General features: G+C 35.4%; 1 protein-coding gene across 1 annotated transcript; it reads right to left on the reverse strand.

Moving 5' to 3' along the window:
- Positions 1-2081: 2081 nt before the first annotated feature.
- On the reverse strand, positions 2082-6168 carry LOC127132581 (probable boron transporter 2). Its single transcript, XM_051061538.1, has 12 exons — positions 5687-6168; positions 5517-5599; positions 5193-5385; positions 4688-4826; positions 4418-4583; positions 4147-4313; positions 3899-4072; positions 3711-3806; positions 3482-3619; positions 3051-3376; positions 2709-2976; positions 2082-2591 (listed from the first exon to the last, which is right to left on the reverse strand). Exons 1-12 carry the CDS (start codon positions 5788-5790, stop codon positions 2268-2270), a joined length of 2178 nt encoding a protein of 725 aa, XP_050917495.1. The 5' UTR covers positions 5791-6168; the 3' UTR covers positions 2082-2267.
- Between the last annotated feature and the right edge of the window lie 6877 nt (positions 6169-13045).

Raw genomic sequence — 13045 nt, forward strand, 5'->3', positions numbered from 1 at the left:
GGCTCTTATTCTTGATATTTGTAGTAAAGAAGATAGGAGGATTCTGGGGAGAGATGCGGCTTTGATTTGGATGCTTTGTAATAATAGAAATAATGTGATATGGAACAATGAAAAAGATGGGTTGTCGAAGCTAGGTATGCAAGTCTATCATACATGGCATGATTAGTTTACGGCTCAAGATTGTAAGGGTAGGAATAATGATATCCATAACGTCCAAGCTATGTGGAATCCGTCGAATGAAGGATGGAGGAAGTTCAATGTTGATGCGAGTTTCAATAGGCAAAGAGAGACGATTAATAGGGGTTGGTGCCTTAGAGATTTCTTGGGTAAATACATCGGTAGTGGTACATCGTGGGATGTTGGGCATTTTTCGATCATAGAAGCAGAAGTCATGGCCATGAAAGAAGCGATTAAAGTAGCCTTCCATATACATTTGGATTATATAATATTTGAAAGTGACTCTAACAGTGGTTCAAGCAATCCATACCAATTATGGTGACAACTCTAATTTTAGTGTTATCATTAAGTCCATTAAGAGTTTATTGTATTGTATTCTCAACTTTGAGATAAAATTTATAAAACATCAAGGAATTCGACTGCCCACTTCATAGTGGTCAATTCTTAAACTATGCGTAGTATTTTAAATGTGATTCTTTCTTATATTGATCATCAGTTGATAAATGAAATGTGTTGAGTAAAAAAATAATTTCTTATTAAATAAGTTACTAAAATCATTATTTATTGCTTTAGTTACATCATGAGGCCGGTTTATTTGTTATGTGGGTGAGCATGCTCTAGCCTTCAATTATTACATTATGTTAGTAATTTTGAAGATACCTAGCATAGGTATTGTTGTGGTCAAAGTTGTTGATAATGTTATTTTCAAATGATTATTGAAAAATTCACAATCTACACAAAGCCATTGGTAGTGGTGACATGGTCAACTAATGTGTCAATTCTTGAATGCAACTTTTTGTGCTCAATTCCTCACCTAATAGATGATGTAAACCTACTACTATTGTTTTAAATAATATCATATTACCTTACACTATTGTTTTGGATCTTTTGTTTTTTTTACTCAAAAAAGACAAAGATCTTGGAATAATTAGATAACGATGTAACCTCTTTAAGAAATAGTAGAATATCACACACCATTACTATTACCACTAACACACTCACTCTCTTTTGTTGGTGTAATTGCTTATATACTTTTTTCCACTTTTTTTATGTCCACTTTTTCAAGTAAGCTTATAGCCAATTGAGTGTGGTATTGCTTTCATGTTGTAATGATAATCATTTTGACCATTGATGATTAAGGGGTGAATCTCCCACACGACACTATCAAGAAAAAGGTTGTCCCTAAAGTTTATCATTTATAAGCAAATAAACAATTCTAAAGAAAGTGGCAATCTTTTGTTGCCTGCCATGGATTTGGAGATTATATTAATTCCATTAGAATAACATAGGTGGTCCGAGGTGAATCTTGAACGGTCGATGAAGATGTTGATACGTGACGAAGGACGACAACTAGAGAATTTAATGATGTGGTGAAATATCTGCAAATACTCTGATATTGTGGAAGGATGAGACAAATGAGATGTTAATTGAAATAGGATATAATATGCTATTAGAGGAATGAAGCTTCTTATATTAATTCCATTAGAATAACATGTGTGGTCGGAGGTGGATCTCGAACGATGAGCGAAAGTTGTTGAGGGTTTATGTTATAGTAGAGTACTTGCAAATATTGTGAGGTTGTGGAAGATTGAGACAAATGAGATGCGAGTTGAAACCGTGCATAATATATTTTTAGAGAAATGAAGCTTTATATATAGAGATACTATGGACTTATAATGGCGGGAAAAGTCTGTTTCAAACATTATCTAACGTGAGTCTCATCTTCTGAACAAATCAACTTCTGATTGATATCTTGTAGTCATTGATCTCTATTTGTGATTCGCGAGTCGTGTTGGGCCTCTAATTTGGAAGTCCATTACGTATGGGCCATAATCATAAGAATTAAGTAAGAATAACAGAACCCGGATTCATAGATGTTTATTATGTGATGAGAAACTATCAAGTAAGTATGAAAATTACAATAGCTGGATAAACTCATAAGAAGTGATTTACATGTTCCAAACTATTACAAGACTCAAACTAGTCATCATTTATTGAATTGAAATTTAAAACAAACTTGATGATGATATACATTTGCACAAATATAATCACATTAACAAACACAATTAACAAGTATTTAACCACATAAATTATTTTTTGTCTTGCTGTTTTGAGTCAGGTTTGAGAGGACTTATTCCCCTATTCGACAATCTCATTTCTCTAGGCATTATCGGACTATTAGGTCCTCTTGCACCCGACCGAGGACTTTGCTCCGTCGTGAGCTCCCCCACACGAGAATTAAAAGAGAGGCGCGGGCTAAGACGGCTCTTAGGATCATTTCTTGGTGTTGGAGTTGAGCTATTAATCTTTGGACTGTTGATAGTATGCCTAAACTCGCCACGGCTTCTAGTGATAACTTCATCGAATATCTCACCATCTCCAATATGAGAAACACCAGCTCCAAACTCCGATTGCTGTTAATCAATCAATCATAATCGTCGGATCATAAAAAAAAACGTTCAGTTTTAACCATAAATACTTCTAAAGTCACGCGTATAAGTGATTGAGACTTGTTGGACAAGAAATCTTACCGATGCAAGGTTGAAGGGTAAAGCGGTTTGCTCTTCGTACTCAGCTGCATCCAAGTCTTGAAGATGTGCACCTTTAAAAAACTTGGGAAGAAAGTATTGTCGAACCGGAACTAAGAGCATGATCATCAACGGAAACATGACTCCGGCAATAGGTACCCAAGTTAGTCCAAAACATATCAGTAGATAAATGGTTTGGAAAATTGTGAATGTTGCTATTGTCTTGAAAGGAACTGTTTCAACAAAAGTAGCATGGTAATCTTCAAGAACCCTGCACATAGATAGAATGTGATTAAACATATATATTAGATGGATTAAATATATAGAATTTTGTTTAATAATTACTTGAATCTTCGGCTCGGTGCGGTGAATAGTAACAAGATCCTTTCCCAAAACTGGTTTCCAGGTAAACTTTCGATTGCCATGAAAGCGAAGTAACCCCAAAGTACTGAAGTTGGGATTTTCTTGAGAATTGGCATGGCTGCAACACATCCTCCAACCATTACCGATTGAAGCAAGTTACTGACACGTTGTTCTTTTACCTCAACAGGTAGCAGGTCGTCTATTTCTTTCTCGACGTCAAATATAGACTCGTCGACCGGAGCGTCCACGCTTCCCATACTAGTAGCTGCTTGAATGGTTGTTTCTTTTAGTTCTTTTAGTCCTTGAACCTAATTGTTTTACACAATACCAACGCATGTCATGTATTAGTATTAAGAACTCGTGCAATGCATGGGGAGAAATTCGTGAAAAGAAAGTTCCGCGCGTCAACTTACTCGAGCGGAAGGGTCCTGGTAAATAAGAGGTGTCTGCATTTGATGGTATACTTCTTGCATGTTACCATATAACTGTCCTAAACTAGCATTCTTACCGATGCTTTTTCGAGCAGTTATCACGAGTTTGTTACGAAGCAACTGTACCAACACAACTCATTCTTAGTTAGACATGTTCATGTTACTAAGAATTGATACCGTTTTGTCGATACATATTTAACTCGCGACTTACCTGATGTTTAAGAGTTGCGAGGCTTTTCGTATGCATCGGAGACTGCGGTATGACTCCATTTGCGGGAGGAATTCCAATAAGGCCACACAATAACGTCTTCGATTAAAAAACATAAATGTTACTATTAGAACAGAATTAAGCAAATTAAAGTTTAATGAGCTAAGAATTAACATAATGAACTTCCATACCAAAAATCCCAAAAGAAGTAAATCATAATGGTAAGAAGATGGTTTTCGCAAATTGAACTCTTTCTGCTGAGAAAGCTGAGATGCGACACTATGATCGAAGTAATAAAGCACGGCGATCATAGTTGCTGGTATAAATGCTCCGATTATGAAAACAACAGGAACTTGAACCATATCCTGTTCAGAACAAAGCCATCTAGTTAATAAAACAATGTTTCGACGAACAAGAAGAGAGTTTGTCGGTTACATGCCTTAACAACCGTCCAATTGTCATAGGCACCGGGCGACCATGGGTTCGGACTAAAGAGGCGTCTCGGGATACCGTTCGGAACACTTGCAGTTGGCATGTAGGACACACCTGTCCAAACTAGGACCATAAGCGGCACACCGTAGTCGGCTATAAGACTACGAAGCCAACCTGTATTTAAACAAAAACGTTTTTCAGAAAATCAAATGACTACAAGCAGTGACGGATTCAGAAATTTAACGCTATAGTGAGAGTAACAGATATGTGAGACTTACCACTGCCATAGCGCCATGATCTCGCTTTTCTGCTTTTTAATGCGGTGAGGAGAAGGCCAAATGAAAGGACCAAAGCAAACATCCCATTAGCAAACCTCCACGACGGTAAAAACTCAACCGATTTCGTATCTTCTCTCTTTGGTATGCGGAACTCATCCACGAGTCCCTACACAACAACGAGTATATCGTTTAAACATGCATTAAGTAACACCTTAGCAGATAGACAGATAGATAAATAGAATAAACGACCGACGTAATTAATTGCCTTACTTTGATAGCTTGCTGCATGAAAAGCATCGCAATAAGCATGCCAAACAACTCGCCAGCAATTCGGGTAAACCTGTTGATGATGGAACATGCTCCTAAGATGGCCAGCAAGAACAGTATCAATGCAGTCCATACACATACCCTACAAAATCAAGTTATAAAAAAGAAAACAAGAAAATGGTAAGCCACATGACAATGACAGTAACAGTACAGAACATAAATAAGGGCCTGTTTGGATTACTGGCATAAGCACTTCTGTCATACTCTCACAGGTCCTATTAGATATACACCAGATACATTACATATTAAATAAACTTTTTTTTATAAATAAAACCAGAGAGAATACTATTTTGACTATTATTCATCTTTCGTTAGGAACATAGCATATTCATAAGAACTTATATAATAAGCGCTTATGCTATAAACACTTAATTCAGTTTTTTATCCAAACAGGACTTAATTGCGCCAAAGTCCGAAAAACAAAAACAAAAAGGAACAAGTAATTTACCATCCAGTCCATCCAAGAAACAGATTCCTACCCAACTCAGGTCTTTCTTTAGCAAAATTGAACATGAATGTGTACATGATCACAGTAGGTTCTGCCACTCCTAAAATCAGCAAAGGTTGACCACCAATGATTGAGTGTATAATGCCACATATTGAAGTTGACACCAACGTTTGAACAGCTGTTAAAACACCCTCTGAAAATTCAAAACAACAACACATTTTAACACCGACCCATTTCCAAAGTTCTTTCCTTTTCCTTCATTCAAACCAAATTCCAAAAAAAAAAATTTTTAAAAAAAACTGAAAATTCATTTAATTTCAATACCAGTGTTTCTTTCAAGCTGTTCGCCAAATGAAATTACAGGTATTGCAGAAGCAAAAAATATGTATGTTGTAGGAGCCAAAATCCTGAAAAGAATAAAAAAATCAAAATTTATGAGAAAAAAAAAACTTTTTCTATAATCTAAATTCTGAATCTTGCTTTTAAGAATATACCTTACACCTGCTTTGATTCCACTTGTCCAATCTTGTTTGTAGCACATTAACCTTCCTCTTAGATCATTCTTAATACCTTCAAGAGGCACAAAAGTTTCCTCCATAGTTTTTGATTTTTTCCCCACCAAATAAGGTTAGGAAAAGAGTAAAAATTCCAATAAAATCACAAAAAGTGTAATTTACATGATTTTTTGTATTGGTTTGTATCTCAACAAGGTTTTAATCAGAAACAAAGTGTGGAATTAGGATTGAGGAATGTGGTGTTAGAGTTAACAAGGGGGTGTAAATAGCATGAATGTTGCAGGTTAGGTTCAAAGACATATGGGAGAATAAGAGAATTTCAATGAAGTGAAATGACAGCTGTATGAAATGGTTGTGACCTTCTTAAGTGGTTCCTAATAAGATGAATGTGTTTGCAGAGTATTTATAAGCTTAAAAAAAAGGCATGAAATGATGATGGTAGATTTGATTTGGAAGTATATTGTATAATGACACTAGCTTGTAAAATGTAAATACAATACAAAATGTATGTATAATGTGTCTTTCCAGCTTCATCATCAATAGGGTTTCATTTTTTTTTATGCCAAAATGTCTGCATCCTCTATACTATGGACCCACTTAATAATGTGTGGGATCTTTAGTTTAAGTGTTTTTTTTATTTGATATTGAAATTGATTTTAATTATAAATAACAGAAAAAACATAATCCTACGAGCATTTTTAGAGAAGATCGATTAAACATGATGGAGGGATGAAAAAAATTGGTGGTCGAATCATGGAGAAGTTTATAGATTTGCGAAATCGTAGTCTTTAAACGTTTTTTATGCACGATTTGAAATGCGCGTTTTCGATAGACGGTTTGTGGTTTTCGAAATGACTGAGGTGTTTTTTTTTTAGTTGATAAAAGCTTGGTAGATTCAGTGGTTATTTGTGACATTTTGGTAGTCTTCTACATTGATATAGTATACTTTGTGAGATTTTGAGTTCAAATTGTGTGTGTTGTTGTATTGTTGGTTAAATAATGTTGATAGATGTTGAAAATAATGTCGAAGGTAGTTCTAAGAAGCTCATTATCGATTTCGTTACTACTTTCACAAAACTCACTCACATCTATTAAATATGTAATTCTTTGTGTTAAGTAAGATTGTATTCGACAGTGTCGAAAAAATTTACTTCAATAGAGTTTAAGAATATGTATATTAAACGTAGTCAAATCAACTAAAATTTGATATAGTTGAATTTAGTATTTTCGTGTAATAGTTGAGTTAGTTATTTTGAGATTACTTAGAGTGTAAGTTATCTCATTATAAATAGAAGAAGACTCTATGTAGTTAAATAACTCATCAGTATGTAATCAATTTAAGAGACAATTCAGTGCAGTTGCATAGTGTAATACATTCTTCTTATTTCTCCAAAATATTGTATTCTCTAAAATTTGAATTTATCTTTTCTTTCATCTCTGTCAATCTAAGTGCAAAGTAGAATCATCTTGCAATCAAGGTGTGGTTGTTTCATTCAATCAAAGGGTGGAGAACAAGAGACATGATCAATCAAAAAGATTGATTCTTGTTCATCAAGATTGATTCGGATTATCTCCAAGAATGGGGTTTAATTCCAACATTTGGTATATAGAGCATTGAATGTGATTCTTGGGAAGCATAGAAGAACTACTTCTCATCCGAATGGGCATTTTCCAGCAAATCTTTCCATCTTGAATGGCAAAAATTGTGATAATTAGTGTAGGCAGATGAAGGTTGTCTTCTACTAACAACACGTTTGAGATCTTGTGAAGAATGGAGTAACATCAATTGGCGAACTGATGAACAAAAGGCTATATATAAATATTTTAAGAAGAAAGATTATAAAATTTTCTTTACAATACATCAATGTGTTGATCCAGACAATTTGGAAAAAAATGATGTTGACTCATCAAAGGAAGCATGAGACATCCTGGAGAAATCTTTCAGAGGTGTTGAGAAGGGGAAAGATGTGAGGTTACAAACTCACAAAAGAATGTATGAATTACTTCAGATGGAAGAAAACGAAAGTGTTACTGATTTCTTCACCAGAGTGATGAGACTCATGAATCAAATCAATATGTGCGGAGAAGTGCTAACAACAAGATCAATGTTCCAAACACCTTGAGGTCATTGCTTCCAAAATTCGAACATGTGGTAGTACCCATAGAAGAATCGAACGACATGTCAAGCATGACAAAAGAAGAGCTTCAAGGGACGCTTGAATCTCATGAACAAAGAATGGCCGGAAGATTTGCAAGAAAGAAAAAGAGTGATGTGGCTCTGCAGGCACAACCAGCTAAAGATAAGAAAGGCAAAGGAAAATGAAATAGAAACAAAGGTAGAAGAGACTACAATGATTCGACTGGTAGAGGAAACCAACAAGAAGGTAGTTCATCAAATCAGAGTCAATCTTCAAGCCAAAGCAATCACAAAGGTGGTGGTGCAGGTAAAGGAAGAGTTGGTGGAAGAAAACCTGACAAAAGTCATATTTAGTGTTATAATTGTTAAAAGTATGAATATTATAAAAGTCAATGTCAAGAAGACAAAAAATAAAACCAAGAAAGTGATGCAAGACTTGCAAAAAAGAAGAAAATGAAGTGTTGTTGATGGTCACAACAAAAGAAGAAGAAAGATTCAAAGATCAATGGTATTTTGACTCAGGCTTCTCATCACACATGACTGGAAGAAGAGATATGTTCATTAACATTAGTCCCTCGACGAAGAACTAGGTGGAATTTACTAATGACAATACCCTAAGTGCCGAAGGTATTGATGATTTTCTAATCATGAGGAAGGATGGCAAACAATCAGTGATCTCCGATGTGTTGTACATACCTAGCATTAAAAGTAATCTGCTAAGTATAGGTCAGTTGAACTAGACTCAAGTGACAAGTTAATCTCGAAGGCTCATATGTCTCATAATAGAACCTTCGGGATTGAACTTGATTTGTTGGAACACAAGTGTTTGACAACTGCAGCTTGCAGGGATGAATGACTTTGGCACTACACACTTGACCATCTCAACTTCAAAGACATCATAAATCTGAAGAGAAGAAATATGGTTTCAGGTTTACTAGAAATCGACATTCCAAATGAAGTATGTGAATAATTTGTTTAGACAAAGAAACACAAGAATATATTCAGCAAAGATGCAGGAAGTAAGTCGAAAGCAACCCTTGCGATTATATACTCAGATGTATGTGGCCCTCTTCAGGTAGATTCGATTGAAGGTAACAAGTACTTTGTTGCGTTCACAAATGATTTTAGACGGAAATTACAGACATACCTAATCAAGAAGAAAAATGATGTGATTGAGGTATTTTCCAAGTTCAAAGCTATGGTAGATAGACAAAGTGGCCACAAGATCAAGACTTTAGGACTGATGGTGATGGAGAATATTTTTCGAGAGATTTGGATGCATTATGTTAAAGATATGGGGTTTTGCATGAGATGGTGCCACCCTAAACTCCACACTAAAAATGGTACTAGTGAAAGGAAGAACATAACCATTATGAATATGGTGAGAAGTATGTTAAAGGGGAAACACTTACCAAATGAGTTATGGGGTGAGGTAGTGTCCACTGCAACTTAAATACTAAACAGATGTCCAATAAAAAGGCTAGAAGGTATCACACCATAAGAAAGTTGGTTTGGTGTCAAACCTAGCCTAAGACACTTGAAGGTGTTTTGATCCATAAAACATAGACATGTGCCTGCTCAATTGAGAATAAAACTTGATAACAAGTCAAGTCGGGTGATCCTGATAGGATATCACTCAACTAGTGGATACAAACTATTCAACCTAGTGAACAAGCAAGTTATGATCAACAGGGATGTGATCATAGATAAGATTAAGGAATGGGACTGGACTGAAAAATTCAAGAAGGATTCATTGGGAATCTTATGTGATAAAACAACTAGTGAAGCTGACAAAGAAGTTCGACAATAATAAATCAGAGGTCAAGCAGGCACAAGCAGACCTCAAAAAATAAGAAACATGTCTTCAAGGTTGCAGGAATGTGTAATCACATCAGATGATCTGGTAGATGATAAAGTTGAGCTAGTACATTTTTCCTTCTATGCATATACTGAGCTAGCCAATGTAACCGAGGAATTGAAAGACTCAAAGTGGATGTCTGTTATGGTTGAGGAGTTAAAATCCATATAAGACAATAAAACATGGTCATTGGTTGAAATGCCACAAGGTAAGAAGGTAATTGATGTGAATTAGGTGTACATGATGGAGCTCAACCCAATGGTAGAAGTAATCAGTCACAAGGCAAGACTTGTAGCAAAGGGATTTATTCAAAAAGAAGGAATTGACTATGATGAAGTTTTTGCACCAATTGCTAGGATCAAAACAATCAGGTTGATTGTTGATCTAGAAAACATGAATAATTGATCCATGTAACATATGGATGTGAAATATACATTTCTGAATGACCCTTTAGATGAAGAAGTTTATGTATGACAACCAGTTGGTTTTGTGAAGCAAGGCCAAGAAGTAAAAGTATACAGGTTGCATAAAGCTTTATATGGACTCAAGCAAGCTCTAAGATCTTGGAACAAGAAGATAGATAGTTTTCTAAAGGATAAAAGAGTTTATAAAATGCACAATGGAGCATGGAGTATATGTTAGGAGAAACGGGAGTATACTGCTTATACTATGTCTCTGCGTAAATTAATTGTTGATATCAGGCATTTGCAAGAAGGAAATAGAAGATTTCAAAAGTGACTTGAGCAAGGAATTTGAATTGTTTGACCCGGATAACATTTCATATTTCCTTAGCATCAAATTCTACAATAGTAGTAGAGGATTGATGTTATACCAAAGAAGATATACAAGTGAGATAGTAAAGAGATTTAAGATGGAGGAATGCAATGCAACTTCGACACCAGCTGAAACAATGTTGTAGTTGACAAAGGATCCAGACAAAGACGAAGTCAATCCAACACAATACAGAAGATTTATTGGATCATTAAGATACATTTATCACATAAGGCCTGATTTAACCTATAGCTTATACATAGTAAGTAGATTCATGAAGAATTTAAAGACATTTGTTCTTGCAGCCACCAAGAGGATACTAAGGTACCTTAGAGGAACACTAGATTATGGCATTTTGTTTCCTGCATTAGATGAAGGAAAATAATTCAAACTTGTGGGATACACTGACTCTAGTTGGTGTGGTGATGTTAAGGATAGAAAATTCATAGCTAGTTATGTATTCATGTTAGATGGTGCACCAGTTGTCTGGAGTTCAATAAAGGAACTTGTTGTAGCATTATCATCGTGTGAGGCTGAATACACATTTGGATCTCTATGTGAATGCCAAGCAATATGGATGGTGAATTTGATCGAAGAAATTATAGGGAAGAATCATGGAGCAATGGCCATGAAGATCAACAACATGTTTGTTATCAACCTGACAAAGAATCCAATAGCACGTGGAAGAATTAAACACATCGAAATGAGATTCTGTTATCTAAGAGAATAAGTAGCAATGGATTTTTTAGCCTGGAACACTGCAGATCAGAGAATCAAATTGCAGGATTCCACTTGTCCAACATTTGGTATATAGAGCATTGAATGTGATTCTTGGGAAGCATAGAAGAACTACTTCTCATCCGAATGGGCATTTTCCAGCAAATCTTTCCATCTTGAATGGCAAAAATTGTGATAATTAGTGTAGGCAGATGAAGGTTGTCTTCTACTAACAACACGTTTGAGATCTTGTGAAGAATGGAGTAACATCAATTGGCGAACTGATGAACAAAAGGATACACATAAAGATTTGAAGAAGAAAGATTATAAAACTCTCTTTATAATCCATCAATGCGTTGATCCAAATAATTTGATAAAAAAAATTGATGTAGACTCGTCAAAGGAAGCATGAGACGTCCTGGAGAAATCTTTCAGAGGTGTTGAGAAGGTGAAAGATGTGAGGTTACAAACTCACAAAAGAGTGTATGAATTGCTTCAGATGGAAGAAAACGAAAGTGTTACTGATTTCTTCGCCAGAGTAATGAGACTCGTGAATCAAATCAAGATGTGTGGAGAAGTGTTAATAATAAGATCAATAGTTCCAAAGATCTTGAGGTCATTGCTTCCAAAATCTGATCATGTGGTAGTAGCCATAGAAGAATTGAATGACATGTCAAGCATGACAGAAGAAAAGCTTCAAGGGACACTTGAATCTCATGAACAAATAATGGCCGAAAGATTTGCAAGAAAGAAAAAAAGTGATGTGGCTATGCAGGCACAACCATCTAAAGATAAGAAAGGCAAAGTAAAATTAAATATAAACAAAGGTAGAAGAGGCTACAATAGTTCGACTGGTAGAGGAAACCAACAAGAAGGTAGTTCATCAAATCAGAGTCAATCTTTAAACCAAAGCAATCACAGAGGTGGTGGTGCAGGTAGAGGAAGAGCTGATGGAAAAAAACCTGACAAAAGTCATATTCAATGTTATAACTATTAGAAGTATAGATATTATGAAAGTCAATGTCGAGGATGCAAGAAAGAAAACCAAGAAAGTCATGCAAGACTTGCAAAAAAGAAGAAAATGAAGTGTTGTTGATGGTCACAACAAAAGAAGAAGAAAGATTCAAAAATCAATAGTATTTTGACTCAAGCTGCTCATCACACATGATTGGAAGAAGAGATTTGTTCATTAACATTAGTCCCTCGATGAAGAACAAGGTGAAATTTGCTAATGACAATACCCTAAGTGCCAAAGGTATTGGTGATTTTCGAATCATGAGGAAGGATGGAAAACAATTAGAGATCTCCAATGTGTTGTACATACCTAGCATGAAAAGAAATTTGCTAAGTATACGTCAGTTGAACTAGACTCAGGTGACAAGTTAATCTCGAAGGCTCATATGTCTCATAATAGAACCTTCAGGATTGAACTTGATTTGTTGGAACACAAGTGTCTGACAACTGTAGCTAACAGGGATGAATGGCTATGGCACTACACACTTAACCATCTCAACTTCAAAGAAATCATAAATCTGAAGAGAAGAAATATGGTTTCAGGTTTACTAGAAATTGACATTCCAAATGAAGTATGTGAAGAATGTCTACATACAAAGAAACACAAGAATAAATTTAGCAAAGATGCAGGAAGTAAGTCAAAAGCAACCCTTGCGATTATATACTCAGATGTATGTGGTCCTCTTCAGGTAGATTCGATTGAAGGCAACAAGTGCTTTGTCACGTTCATAGATGATTTCAGTCGGAAATTATGGACATGTCTAATCAAGAAGAAAAGTGATGTGATTGAGGTATTTTCCAGGTTCAAAGTTATGGTAGATAGACAAAGTGGCCACAAGAT

Source organism: Lathyrus oleraceus, chromosome 3 (assembly GCF_024323335.1).
Source record: "Lathyrus oleraceus cultivar Zhongwan6 chromosome 3, CAAS_Psat_ZW6_1.0, whole genome shotgun sequence".
NCBI lineage: Eukaryota > Viridiplantae > Streptophyta > Magnoliopsida > Fabales > Fabaceae > Lathyrus > Lathyrus oleraceus.